The following is a 15,219-nucleotide window of genomic DNA, read 5'->3' as shown; positions in this document are numbered from 1 at the left end:
TAAGACAGGAGGAAATTGACTTGGCCCAAGTCACATAGCAAGTGTGTTGCAGAACTGATTTTAGGTCATAGATCTAGTCATTTTTCTTCGTTATCTCCTCCCTCCTAAAATGTGAATTAAGCGTTCAGTAGATCCCTTTGACAGTTATGTGAGTAGTATCAGGCTAAATCATGGAAAGAAATTCTCATTGGGAATTTGCATGCTATGCTTTTTGTGAATCATTACTTTCTTTATAAAAATTTTAATGTACCAAGGTAACAAGTGTTGAAATGTGTTCAAGGTGTAATATTTTTTCTGGAGGAGTTATACAATTACATTTCTTGATGTTCACTCTTCATGTATGTCTCCCCTAGACTTTTTTTTCCTCCTAGACTTTTTTTTTTTTTTTTTGGCTGAGGCGTGGCTTGTGGGATCTTAGTTCCCCAACCAGGGATTGAACCTGGGCCCTTGGGAGTAAAAGCACGCAATCCTAACCACTGGGCCGCTAGGGAATTCCCATTTTCCTCCTAGACTTTTTGAGGTCAGAGGCTGTTTCTTACTTTATTTAAGTATTACCGGTATCCCGCACAGCATCTAGTCTAGCACACTGTAAGAACTCAGTGTTGTCCAAAAAAAAAAATGATTCTTCCTACTCACACGTCAACTTTCTAAAATTGTTTTTGGTCAGGAGCAATGAATAGGTCATTCCTTTGTGAAGATGTTGGTAAACTGTAATATACTTTGGCAGATGTTTGTTGTCTTAAAAAATGCCATCTATTTTTGACATGAATTAAAAGGTTAGAAATACCTTTCTCAGGTTGGGGAGTTCCCTTCAGGTTGTTGCTTAAGCAATAGCTGAAATTGCCATTAGTGTAGAAGTCCTGGTTTTAAAGAACTATTTGTAGTTCGATCTGGAAAATTATTTTAGAAGGATTTTCAGAGAAGTTTGAAAAATTTCAAATTGCTCTAAAAGTTGAATACTGCTTTTAGAATAATAATACAAAGTCAAAGCCTGTTTCTTTTCTCTTTTACTTTTTCTTAAGCAAATCTTGAAGAAGTTACTTGACTCATCATTCATTCACAATGTCTTTATCAGTCATTTTCACTTTGGGAAGTAAGTTTCCCTGAAAGTGTTAGTATATAAAAATAGGGATCTTCCTACTAGTGAGTAGTTGTTAAAATTACTCAGCAGTGATTCTTTGGTTTTGTGAAACTTTAGGGAAGTCTTTAACTGTTTCCTTTCTGTTCTTTCCTTCCATTTCCTCTGCATCCCAGCAACCTCATTTGGACCTTTGTACATCCTTGCCCTGCCTCTCAAAAGATGGCTTTTCCCCACCTTCCTGCTTCTCAATGTTTTTAACCACCTACAGATGACGTCTTCAGGTTAGCTGTAGCTATGTCACTTACCTTTTGGAACAACCTTCCAGGATTCCTTGTTGTCTAATAAATTTAATAGATTGCTTACCATTGTATTGCAGACCCTGAAAATATGCTCCCAAACTGTATCTTTGTCTGTACCTCCCAAAATATGCTCCCAGCCTGTATCATAGTCTTCCTCCTGCCTCCACCCTAGTTCATTTTCTGTTACTGAGACAGCAAGTTAGTGTGTACCCTGAGGAGACAGCTAAAATGATTAGGTATGGAAGGATTTTGTATAACAAGTTTATTCTTGATGAGAATAAAAATTAGTAACCATTGTGACTTTGAGAATGTTCGTTGTCTTTAGATGACCATTATCAGAAAGACAGAGTGATGAGTGACCCCCAGTAGTCAAGGAGGAGGGAGTAACAGGAGACGTGTTTTACACGTGTTGGAGATTAAGGTGATGTGGGCTTTCAAGCATCGTTGTTTGAGGAGACTAAGGAGAGAGAAATAGGTGAAAAGTGAGCTGAAGAGAAGTTGGAATGAGGAAAACTACTGGGAATTTTCTGTAAAATGAAAATTGAAGTGAATGCCATGATATTTTTTTTTCTCTCCTCACAGTAGGAAGAGTTAAAATAAGATTTTAAATGGCACTGCTATGGTAGCTTGATGGTTAGGAGGGAAAAGTCTGAGAATGACCAGGCCAAAATAAAGAAGTTGCTATCTTGGACACCAGCTATTATCATGAGACATTTGATATTCAGGGATGGCCTTGGTTTTCAGAGCTTATTGTGGAAATAAGTGTGAGGGTACTTCCCTGTAAAAATCTGGAGATAAAATGCGATATCCTGATATATAAAATAATTCATCATAGACTTCTTTTTTCGAATTCATCTTTAGGAGCATTATGCCTCTATACTGGTCCTTTTGTATGTACAGTAACAAACTCTTGGACAAGATCAAACACAGAAACCTTATATTGAAAAGGGGTTATATTTATAAAGTTCAATGTATTTTCCATGGTAAAGTTTTTTCTTACTAAGTCTAAAGGACCTTTTACTTGTTTTTCTCAATAAAATTGAGGAATAATTGGGTAGTGGGGAACAATTTTTGGAGGCATTCATTCGTGAGATTCAAGACATGCATTCTGGGAGAAAGATCATAAAAACAAAATGCATAATATATAGATGGAGAATGAAACCATACTAAAAGTTTCACAAGGGCAACCTGACCAGGCAGTCTACAAATAATATATCCTGTACCCTGCAATGTTCAGTGATGAGTTTTCTCTTGTTCCTTTACTCCTCACAAGAATCTCTACAACTGCGTTTTTGGGGTCCTGGTATAATGAGGATGCTAAATGCAAGTGATTGTTGAGAGCCAGGAATGGGTAGTTTTATTTCCCCCATTTAAAAACTCTTATTTAGAGCTGTAGTCATTGCAAAGACCCTCTTCCATAAACAACATCTTGTACTAAGCTATCATTGGATTTAAAGTGAAAACTCTTTAATCGTGGAGATCTGTGTTTTAAAGCCAACTATTTCATGTGTAACATATTTGCTATCCTTTTGTCTTTTTAGCCGTGTGGTTTTGCCATGTTCGGTTCAGGAGGTAAGTCTTGCTTGCATAGTTTATTTTGATACGCTAATCTAAAGACATATTTTCATTGTATTCATTTACCTTTACTTTGCAGTTTATGTGACAGAGTGAATTATGACGTGTTAGAGATAATTAATTGTAAATGAATTTTTGTTAACACTGCCTTGTTTTGGAAGGGTCTCAGAATGTAGATTAACTTCCTGTCCGGTGCAGGAATTCTGTCTACAGTATCCCAGAGAAAGAAGGTTCCAGCCTCAATTTAGGCACTTTAGGGTTAAGTCACTTGCTGCTTGGAGAAGCAGCCTTTTACTGTTGCATATTTTAAACATTTGTCGTTACTTTAAACCAAAATCTGCTTTCCTATAAAGTTTGCCTGCTGTTTACAGTTCCTTCCACTTGAGCAAAGTGAAGTAAGCCTGTTCTGTCTTGCACATGGTGACCTTTCAGGGTATTTTTTGGCAATTCTCTCTCCTCCTCCTGGCCCTTTTGTTCCATCTTCTCTGCGTGAGGTCACAAGGTTAAACATTCCCAGCACATTCATTTGGCCTAATATAATGTGATCTCCAGACTTTCTCACCAGCTCGTCTCACCGCTCACTGCACGTGCTGTAGTTGTTACTCTCAACTGAAAAAGTGTTCCCAACACAGTCTGACCACAGATCCGTGAGAGATCATTGTCTCCCTTGATCTGCATGGTACAGAAATGCATCACTTATTCAGAACTTGCATGTTCTGCAGTTGTAGCTCTCTGTAGTATAGCCAGGAATGAGGATAAAAGCAGAGATGGCTTCTGAGAAATCAAGATACGTGTAGGAAAACCCATAAAGGCCTTTGGGTCCTTCTATAACTTGCGCACAGCTTGCACTCCTAGGTTATCTGGTTTTCCTAGAGCTGACACTCGATTAGAAGCAGTGAATTGGAAGTGGGACAAAACAAACTGATAACCTAAGATGTGACAGCTGACAGAAGGCAGACAGAACAAAAATAAAATGCAGGAACTGAAAAGGAGTAGCTGTCTGTCACTGTTTCATGTAGACTTGAACATAGCCGCATGTACCTCAGTAGCGCCTGAGGTTTCTGTATTAAAGTGAATTAGAACACTCGAGACAAGCCAGGCACCCCTATTCTTTACTTGTACAATTGTTTGAACTTGAATGTGGAAATTGACATTTGTTTCTGTTAAATTTTTCTTTTGGTTTCAGCTAGTTTCTGAGTCTTGGTATTGTCACCCAGAATAATCTCAGCTTTTTGTTATATTTGGACTTAATAAACATGCCTCTTGTCTTTAAGTTATTCTTAAAAATGAGAATGAAAGCCTAGTAGCATGTGGCGAAATATCAGTCCATTAATATCATATTTTTGGATACTGTTGTTGTTTCTGTGTAAGTTTTTGTTACTCTGTTCCTGACCAAGATCAAATTTACCCTCTGGCCTAGAGGCATTTTAATCATGTTTTCAAAATATCACAGTGTTGAGAAGTATATTTTGAAGGACATAAGGATTGTAGCATTACTGGACTAACCCTGGTGTTGTATCGTGAAAACCAAAAGAAAAAAGACAGCCCTTTCTGCAGTCTAAAATCTCTACAAAAACTTTTTTGATACCTTTAAGAAACCTTTCCAAATTGAGTGTGTGTGTGTGTGTGTGTGTGTGTGTGTGTGTGTGTGTGTGTGTATAAGTAAATTAACTTGCAAGATAGCACCATATTCCCATGGGCTTTTTAGATATGAATATTTACTGAGCTTACAACCACCCCTGTTTTTTTATTCCTCAAATAAAATGTTAGTTTTGAATTATTACTTTTGAGACGTAGCTTTTCTTTGAAAATATGCTTAAAAAAGACAAAAACCTTTCTTCAGGATGTCTTCATTGGAAGGAAGAAATTTAGCCAAATTTGTAGAGACTGGAGATAATGCCATGATTGAGTCACTAGAACAAATTAGAACACAAGAACTTTGCTTTTTATCATTTGTTGGAACTATTAGAAACTCCAGATTGGCATAGAACAATACTGCCCACCCACAGGGATTGGTGAAGGCCACTGAGAATTCTCATTCACTTTAAAATGAAATAGAAACCACTATCATCAATTTCTTGCCTTTTATGGTAATACTTAGATATTTATAAATACTTTAAAAACAGTTTCTGTTTACTGGAGAACTTCACAATTAACTGTTCTCACCCTGGATACCCAGTACTGTTTCTGTTTAGGTGGGCAAGGGCCAAATCAGCCATGTCATATACATAAGCATGGAAAAGAACACCCCAGAGGTCTACTAAAATTTAGACTGTAATGGTTCTTTGTACTTGCAGGCTTTTATTGTTACACTCTATATCCCTCCTCATTATTGAGAATGGTATTCTGATTGCTCAGCTTTCTTATTTGGCGAAGTAACAATTATGTTCCTTCCATACCTTCTTTAGAAGTTTGTGAAACTAAGTGAGGTATAATAGATATGAAAATGCTTTGGAAAATAGAAATGTGTATTTATTATTCAAAAAACTGAAACAAGTGTCAAGATGTCTTGATAAGTGGGTAGTATATGTTAAAGCACCAGAATATTTATAACCAACAGTTTCCTTAAATAATGGAAATCTTGTAAAATATTACAGTTTCTTGAAGCTGTATGATCATCTGGTGTTTGTCTCTCTAAACATATTGATTTATGATTTGAGTCATGTTTTCATATAGAACATATGTGCTAAATGGTTTGGATGTGCTTTTCTATATCTACAATAAGATTTTAGCACAGGAAGTTTCTGCATTTATGCTGACTTATTGAAATTCTGTACTCTTTGATATTTCAGTATCAGGTTGGGCAGCTTTACTCTGTTGCAGAAGCCAGTAAGAATGAGACTGGCGGTGGAGAAGGAATTGAAGTCTTAAAGAATGAACCTTATGAAAAAGATGGAGAAAAGGGACAGTATACACACAAAATTTATCACCTGAAGAGGTAAGCAGGGTGTTCACATTTGGTGCTTAGTCATCATATTAAACAATCACGCTTTAACTACCCAGCCTACTTATTCAGTATTTAACTACCTAACTCACTAGTAGATGTGATGAGGTGCTTTAAAAAAATTTTAATGTGACCCCCCCCCCTAAAATTTTTTTTTCATCGTGCTAATATGTTGCATTTTAATTTTTTGAGAGTGTTTCTCCCCCTTTATTAGTTATTTTTAAATTATAAAGTGATCTGTCTGCTTATTAAAAAATTCAAACAGAAGATTATAAATTAAAAACTTAGTCCCCATCTCACGTCATCACATACCCATAACTCCAGAGAGAAACTAGAAACAGCCTAGAGTTTATGCTTACAGATCATTTTGTATACATATTCAAATAAGTTTTTAAAAAACATAGAAATATGTCACTTGTATCATTTATTGTTTCCCACAGCAAATGGGATCATACCATACATATGGCTATGCACTTTGCATTAATTTTCATGCAGTGATATATCACGAGCATCCTTTCATGTTGTTATTATTTAATGCCCTTTCCATTCTTTTTAAAGCTGAGTAAAATTTCTTGATGTGGACATAAGCATAGTTTACTTAACCATTCTCTAAATGGTAAGTTGATTTAGGCGTTTTAGGTATTTTCCTTTTTGTCTGTTACAGATAGTATTTCTGTAAGTCTTTATGCCTTAGGTTACTATTTCTCTAGGAGAAATTCATTACAGTAGGATTGCTGGAAGTCCATGCTCTTTTAAAATTTTGATATGATTGCCAGATTGCCTTCCAAGAGTTTGAGAACATTCGTTTTCCCATATTTTTCTATCTTTTTAATTTTTGCCAATTTGATACACAAAAAATAGCCCCTTGTTTAAATTTGCATTTCTTTATTAGTGAAGTTGAATGTCTTTTCATATTAATTTGGCCTTTTGAACTTCCTGTGTGACTTGACCCTTCAAATCCTTTGTTCATTGTTTTTATCTCTTTTGTTTGCAGAAGTTCTTTTGCACCTTCTCCTAAGTTTGGTAGTCTAATCTCTGTCTTTGGCATAAATATTTTAAAATAGAAAATGCATACCAATATTTATCCAAGGGCGAAAGATCAGTAATGGTTTTTAAGAGTCTTTTTTTGTCAGTAGTGTCCCCAGTTTATAAAAGGAAGAGGGAATCTGCTCTGCTCTTGGCTTTCTTCTCTTCATGTTGATTAATGCCAGGGTTTTATAGAGCTTTTTAAAGTTGCAGATAAGCTGTGATGATTAGTATTTTTCATGTTTTCTCAGTTTGGGGCTATTGCTTCATTTATAATGACACATGAATATAAAGTGGGTCATCACTTCGTAGAACCTTAAATTTTACTTTTATTTTCGCTTAGAACACAGCATTTCTTTGTTTCTGATGCAGGTTTGAATGAAGGCAATAACTTTGATTAATCAATTATCCATAAAGACTGTGTTATTCATGGTTTCTGTTAATTTGTTAGCACCTTAAGCATATCTAAAAATGTGCCATTTGAGAGAATTTTAGCATTCTAGATGGTATAACCTATATAATATTTGTAGTATTGAATTTACTTATGTTTACTCAGCTTACTCAGCTTACTTTTCTAGCATTTTACATTTACTCATTAATTGAATTTTACCAATATATAAAAACTCCCTTTATTATAAACATTCAACTCTCTGACTCTCTGGAGCATCTAAAATAAACCAAAAAATTTGATATATAAAATTTTCTTTTGGTCTATGATGTCCATATAAACTTGAAATAGATTCAAAATATCCTTTCTTTGAAAACTAAGAGTTGGAATATTGAGAAAATGTTTGATATATTATTACATGGAAAAGACCAGTTGCTAAATTTGGACATAAATAATATGTTGTATATAATTTTAAAAATCAATCAGAAAAACGCCTAGAAAGAGATGCATTAAAATGTTAAGAATGTTTTTCCCTTGGTGGTGGAGTTATGGGTGATTTAAATTTATTTTACTCTTCTGTATTTTTGTTTAATGAGAAAGTAAAGAATGATAAATATTAATTTTGAAATATCTGATTTAGGTGACACTCCAGCCATACATAAAGGATCTGTTAAGTTCAAGAGGGCTGTATAAATATGGTTAGTGCAAGAGATATTATTATTCTGGAGGGATTATTGGGATGAGGTTCGGAATTCCTTTCAGGCGATTAAATAAAGGAAAACCTTGGCTCTGGAGGCCAGCCTCCCAGCACAGTATGGCTTCTGGAGCTGCTTCTTCATTCCTTGAAGGAGCTGAAATCATTCCACAGTACCCTTTGGTTTCACCCTTTCATGCACTCCTTTAGTCCTCATTGCAGTCCTGAGACATGGGCAGTATACACATTATACATAAGAAGACACTAAGTTTCATATTTACTCGAAGTCACACAGCTAGTAAGTGGTGGGATGGAGACTGAGCTTGGATTCTCTGATTTCTAATCCCATGCTCTTTTGGTCACAAGTCACAGTCTCAAGGGCCTGGGCTGATGAGCACAGGTGCCCCATGAGAAGGGTGAGATGGGGTCTGATCAGATGGTGAGGACTATTTGATGCTCATAGAAGGCTGGCCTTGTCACACCGAGATGGCAGTTCTGGATGGAAGCCTGGAGAGGCATGAGACAGGAAAGGGAAGAAGGAAAGGTGGCAGTAATGGATCTCAGACAGTGTGGCAGATAATAGCCACTCTGGTGGTAATGAAAAACAATAAAAAGCTGTCCGTTAATAAAGACAAAACAGGGACCCACTGTCACTGTGGTCCTGTGGGGGAGGTCATGGAGCAAGGGCAATCACACGTCCACACTCAAGTTATCAGTGTCATACTGAAAGCACAGTAGCCCCAGGATAACTGTTATGGAAGGGTAAAGAATCATTTAGCAGCAAGTGCTCAGGCCTTCCTGTGGAGGAAAGACCACAGTCATGGCCCAGGGCTGGCGGTACAGCCCCATCAGACTTCAGTGTCCTGCAAGGGCGTCCGTTCAGCATGCTGAAGACATACCCACAGTCCCTAGAGAGTTTTAGAACTCTCTCCCTGAGGAAGTTAAATTTGTGTCCAGAAATATATGTTCCCTTTTCCAGGATTTATTCCATTGGGAAACCTATAGTGCTCTGTGCACTGTCACTGTATAGCATCGATAGATAGGCTTGCAAACTTGGCAAACCTTGTTGGGTAAGTTGGTTGGCTGAGGCTGCCAGCACCTTACTTTACATTTGGGACACTTGAATTCTGAGGTCTGCTTTACCCAGTGTTATCGAGGTCTCTGAATTCCCTGGTCAGTATGCTTTCCCATTTCAGCAAAAAACACTTCATGGTAAGATATACACACTTAATCTCAGCCAGAAGATTGAGAAACAATCTTGGTGAAGTATTAAAAAATTCAAAATTTAACACATCCATAACATGCTACATTAAAGAAGGAGTTCTCAGGGCTACCAGCCTTACAGTAGAGGTTGAGGAGTAGTATATTTTTCCTGCATAAAAATAAAATAAATACAAAATTTAGTGATCATCACAAGGGACATTTCAAATGTCTGGTTTCCCTGAGTCTCAGGTAATAGTCCTCTTAATGGGATGATATTCTTTCCATTTCCTTTGATAACTTATAGTGAGTGTTAACCCATTGTGATTCCAAGCAGAGGATCTAGTACTTCCTGTGTACTGGTCACTGTAAGTGCTCTAGGTGGGAGCTCATTCATTCTCCATGTCAGCCTTTGCTAGTGAGGAAACTAGGTCCAGTGACTAAGATTTCAGTAGCTGGCTGATATGTCACTGCTGTTTGGTAGCAGAGATAGCCCAGGAACCCAGGAGGCATTGTGGCTCCTCTATCGCTCTCTTTACTGCTGAGCCCTGTGGGAGGAAATTTTCCATTTCCTAAAGTGAACTCCAAACGAGTTTACAGAGAAATTTCTTCCAAGACTATGGATTTCACCGCACCCCATTTTCTCCTAAGTCTTTAAAGTCTCCAGTCTTTATCCAAAATAAAGTTGAACTTAACAAGGTACTTACTCAAGATTACCCATGTATCTCCAATTGTTATAACTCTGTCCAAAGTAAAAACCCTTGGCTCTAAGCAAGCCCGTCTCTTTATTGTCCTCTAGAAGTGACCTGTTCTGCCTCTGTCAGGTCGCTCATAACCTGCTTGGTGTCCTGAGCGCAGCTCAGATCTGTCCCGTGCATTCCTTGACTACTTTCATTCATATTGATCTTTCTTCCCTAAACACCATCACTTTTTGTCACTTCTCCATTTGACACCTAATCAGGTATTTCTGTACGCATACATATTTGTCTTGTTGTTTACCCTGTTTGCCAAAAAAGTTTGAGGACGTTTCCTAAGGTTGTTTAATATACACTTAATAGTGGATGGTGGGGAGGGGAGACAGAATTTATTGGTTGAAGAATTCTGAAGCTGGTCAAGGAAATGTGGTGCAGCTTTTAAGATGGTATTTCAGAGAAAAACTTGCAGCTGTGCTGAGACATCATACAGACACATTGACCAATCCTTTTGCTATTGTTTTCTCTTCCTTCTTGGGGAAAATCAGCATTACTGTTTTTTATTCCCCATAAGCATTCTAATCTAGCCAACTTCAGTCAGTCCTGGATGATGGAGAATTCATAAAGCTTTACCAGCTCCAAAATGGCCTCGTTCCTCAAAGGTTGAAGCAGAAGTTTTATTGAAAATCATTGTTTAAAAGTTTCATGTGGTTCAAGTTAAGAGCTCATTTTTGTAAGCAACAAGAGTCATTTGCCAGGAACTTAAGTTATGTTCGTGTTTAAAAATGAGAAGTTTAAATCATCTGAGAATGCAAAGGTTGATTACATATGATGTTTCACAGAGATATGAGCATCACTGAGTAAGTATAGTAAGTAAGAAATTAATAAATATCAGCCAAATAGAGTAATTCGTTCTTCAGTCAAGAATTAGCTGTCAACACATAACTTTTTTTCTCTGTATATAGGCCTGAGTCTTAAGATTTGCATAGTTCAAAGTTTTCTACATCAGGAGTGATCCTATTTCAGAAGAATGTCAGACATTTTCCAATGTAGTTTCTTCTTTATGTTATATTTCATTTCTCATTCCTACTTTCCTTTTATTCTGTGAAAAATACTTCTTTCTCCTTTTGTTTTTTATAATTCTCTTGAATTTTAGAGTCTTGTTATACCTTCCAGAAGTTATTCAATTTGTGTCTGGCTATTTTATTCCTTTCCCACAAATTGGGGAATTTTAAGTCAGTTTTTAATTTTTTCCCCCTTCAATCTCTCCCTTTCTTCCATCTCTAGCACCATTGTGTTAATGCAAGCTCCATGTCTCTCAGATTTCTCCGGTTGCCTCCCTGCGTTCATCTCTTGCTCTTCATTCTTTTGACTGTTATAAATAATGCTGCTATGAACATTTGTGTACAAGTTTCTCTGTGAACACATGTTTTCATTTCTCTTGGGTATGTACATACACATGTACATGTACCTACAATTGGAATTGCATACGGTAACTCCTCACTTTTTGAAGAAGTGCCAGACAGTTTTCCAAAGTGATTGTACCATCTTACATTCCCAACAACAGTGTATGAAGGCTCCATTTTCTCCACATCACTGCCAACGCTTGTTATTTTTGGAATTTTTTTTTTTAATGGCAGCCATACTAATGGGCATGAGGTACTATCTCATTGTAGTTTTGATTTGCATTTCCCTGCTGATTAATGATGTTGAGCATCTTCTCATATGCTTATTGATCATTTGTAGATCTTTGGAGAAATATCTGTTCAAATCTTTTACCCATTTTTAAATTGGGTTGGTTTTTTATTGTAAGAGTTCTTCGTATATTCTGGATACTAGTCTCCTATCAGATACATGATTTGCAGTATTTTTCCCCCATTTGTGAGTTGTCTTTTCATTTTCTTATATCCTTTGAGGCTTAAAAAGCTTCTAATTTTGACATTCAATTTATGTTTTTTTCTAAGAATTTTATACGTTCAGCTCTTTCATTTAGCTCTTTAATCCATTTTTAGTTAACTTTTGCTGCCGTCCATTCTTGCCCACTCCATTTAATTTTCCACACAAAGCCAGAATGATATTAAAACTTAAATCACGTTGTGTCATTCCCCTCCTTAGAGCCTTCAGTCGCTTCCCATCATACAAAGAATAAAATCCAAACTCTTAGGCCTGTGAGAGGAGCCCCATGTGATCTGTGTGCACCCTGCCACCTCATCATCCTTGTCTTGTATTCCTTTGTTCTTTGTTCACTACAGTCTCGCCGTGCTGGAGGCCTCCCGAGTGGCCCAAGCAGACCAGATCTTTTGCTATCTTAGGACCTTTGGTCCCTCTGCCTGCTCTGGTGTTCGCTGTCTCTTCATGTAGCTGGCCCTCTGCACCCTCCAGTCGCCACTGTAGTGTCACTTCCTCAGGGAGGCCTTTCTGAGCACCCTTGCCGCAGGTACTCACTTGCCCCCTGCCATGTTCCTTAAAACTCATAGCCTTCAGGAAAGGTAATTTTCATTGTCATTTGTTGTTTGCTGGCCTGTTTTCTGTTTCCCTCCCTGGAAGGTGAGCTCTGGGTAAGAATTGTCCCTATTTGTACACCATTATGTACATGGTCCCTGGCAAAATGGACAGGCAGTAAATACTTGAGTGAATGAATGAATGAGGTCTCCAGTGTCTTTAAGGTATATTTTAGTTGATTATAAGATGAAAGATTACTTTATTTATGGCAATTAATGTAGTCTTCGCATTCTTCCCTGTGTTTTTCTACATTTTGATGTTTATCCACAGTAGGATGGAGAAGGATGGAAAAATGGAACTTTGAACAGTTTTGTTCGTTTTGTCTACAAGAAGATGCAAACATTTCATTGGAAAAAGTGCAGTTTGAAATGATTTCCCAAGTATTATTTATCTCAGGAACAAGATTTTTTAAAAAAGCTCCTACATCAGAAGTTCAGTGTACACAATGGTCATTTATTATGTATCTTTTAAATCATATAAGCCCTTTGTTTTCTTCTGCAACTATGACGAAGTTGTCTTACTGCACAACAGACAGGTTCACAACCATTGGTATATTGAGGTTAGATCTTAATATTGATAACACAACTGATAAAACACTTCAGTTGAATTTTACCCTGAAGTTAAGTATTCTTATTTTGTATTCAGAGATGGGGTAGGGGAAGGGCTGTGTATTGGCAAAGTACCTTTGTGCATCTGGACATTATAGTATGGCTAACTCTTAAACTCTGAAACCGAGATGTGTTTACCTTGAGGTAAGCACTATCATGAATGTTGGTTTATCATGAGAGGACAACATTTTGTGACTAGTTTGGGGGAATAAGAGGAGGAATGTCCTTTTTAATTTGTTTGTTTTTGAAGGTCTAGCTCTATTTTGCTAATTTGGTTAATATTTGTCCCTTTTCTGAGACTCTAAGCTTCCAAAACAGAGTTTCCTGCATGTTACTAAAGCGACTTCCTAAGTGATACTGAGGTGGAAAACAAGGTATATGCTTTCAGTTGTGTACGAATGGCACACTTGACCTGCCTTGTTAGGAATATATTAAAGTTGCCATTAATGAAAATTCCTCTCCTTTAAAGTAGAAGTGAAATTCAGTTTTATTTTCTCCATTTATACATTTTCCCTAAATTTAGTCAGATTCATTGAGGAGAGATGTATGTTAATGTTCTCATGTTAAACGTAAAAAACCAGGAAATTTGAAACAAAACTAGCTCAAAGGTTTGGTTGTTTTTAACTAAGTCAAAACATAAAATGAATTGGAATTCGCATGGTAGAAAAAGCATGCTGGAAATAAGACAATAGGCATTTGGAAGCAAGATGATGAAATACTAAAACTTCCTTACAGATTTGGCTCATGCTGGCCTTCAGTAACTGACTGCCAATTTTCTTGTTTGTGTCAGCAAATTTTAAAACTTGATGAATATTAAGGTTTTTTAGAATATTGGGCACTATAGGAATAAATAGAATAGTTAAGAGTATGTTTCTGAGCTGGTACACAGCTATTTTTCTCCTGCCTTTTTCTAAGTTGACCAAGTGAACCACTGATATAATCTGTTTGTCATTCTCTCAGATGACAGGTAATCTTGTAGCTAGTATTATAAAAAATTCCCCATATGTATTATGTTATACCCTGATTAGACCTCTCCTACATTTAAAGGAGTTTTGGTTCCAGTTTTTTAGCAATGGAAGAAATAATTTGGACTGCTTAGAGATTCCTTGACTTTTAATGTGATATTATTTTCATGTATCCTGTCTTTTTTTGTTTGTTTTTTTTTTGGTTGGAATACATTTATTTCATCTGTCTGTAAACAAGGCATTTAATAGTTATGGCATTTTTTTAAGATGCATATTAAATCAAGTGAGTTAAACTGTAGGGAATTCCTAAACTGTACCGTTCTTGGTACAGCAGAGGCAAGGAAAGGACTGTCCACACTACTGTAGCTGCGCAGCTCTCTGGCTGGTGTGGGGTTCATTCCATCTACCTTGCTTAGTCTCCAAAATTCAGCATAGGAATATCTTTGGTCAACTGCTCAATCTTACTATGGGGCTAGCAGTCCTCTCTGGGTCTCATGTATCTTTAGTTTGTTCTTTCTCTTAGTTTAGGAAATTAAGTTGTGCTTGAAAGTTGTCAGAAAGCAGCTCTGATGGAAAAAATATACGCAGGGCTTCAAGTTGGAGGATATCATTTTGACATACAGTTATTCAGCCACTTAAATGGTTACATGAAATAATGAATTAATGCTTAACTCATAGTGTTATTGAGGGATTAAAGTGAAGAAAGGCATGTGAAAGCACCCAGCTGCATGTCAAATTATAATTAAAAAGCAATAACCACCATTTAGTGAGCTCTCATTGCACTGCGCCATTGCTAAACACATTACAGATACTATCTGATGGAATCCTCTCAATAACCCTGCAGAGTAGATAGTATGAACTCCGTTCAACACAGGAGGAAGTTAAGAGCGCCAAGTAATATGCCCCAGGTCACACAGCTTCTAAGTGGTGATGTTGGGATTTGAATCCAACCTGTGGAAAGCCTGTGCATGTAAAACTGCTTTCTGTACCGTAGGTACCAATCAGTAAAATGGTCATTTCATTTGCACTGCTTTGAAGACTGATAAAACTGATTTTCCCTGTTTGTTAACCAGTTGTGTTTTCTGTTTGTGGTATGTCTGTGGATGTCCTTTGCCCATTTGTCTGTTGGAATCTTTCCTGATTATCTCATGAATTTGCAGAAACTTATCATGTATTAATTACATACTTAACCAGTCTACTCTGACCATACTTGAGGCAGCAATTAACATTCATTTCCCAAGTCTA

At 36.9% G+C, this 15,219-nt stretch overlaps 1 protein-coding gene across 2 annotated transcripts in view; it reads left to right on the top strand.

Moving 5' to 3' along the window:
• Positions 1-15,219, top strand: part of PITPNB (phosphatidylinositol transfer protein beta) — a 61,394-nt gene that overhangs the window by 1,880 nt on the left and 44,295 nt on the right. For both annotated transcript variants that reach the window (XM_082355617.1, XM_082355618.1), the window contains exons 2-3: positions 2,922-2,952; positions 5,748-5,893. In XM_082355617.1, coding sequence (XP_082211743.1) covers positions 2,922-2,952; positions 5,748-5,893 — 177 coding nt within the window. The remainder of the gene's footprint in view (positions 1-2,921; positions 2,953-5,747; positions 5,894-15,219) is intronic.

The sequence above is a fragment of the Balaenoptera borealis genome (assembly GCF_965194805.1).
Source record: "Balaenoptera borealis genome assembly, chromosome: 14".
Classification (NCBI taxonomy): Eukaryota; Metazoa; Chordata; class Mammalia; order Artiodactyla; family Balaenopteridae; genus Balaenoptera; species Balaenoptera borealis.
This window is presented reverse-complemented; position numbering and strand designations above follow the sequence as displayed.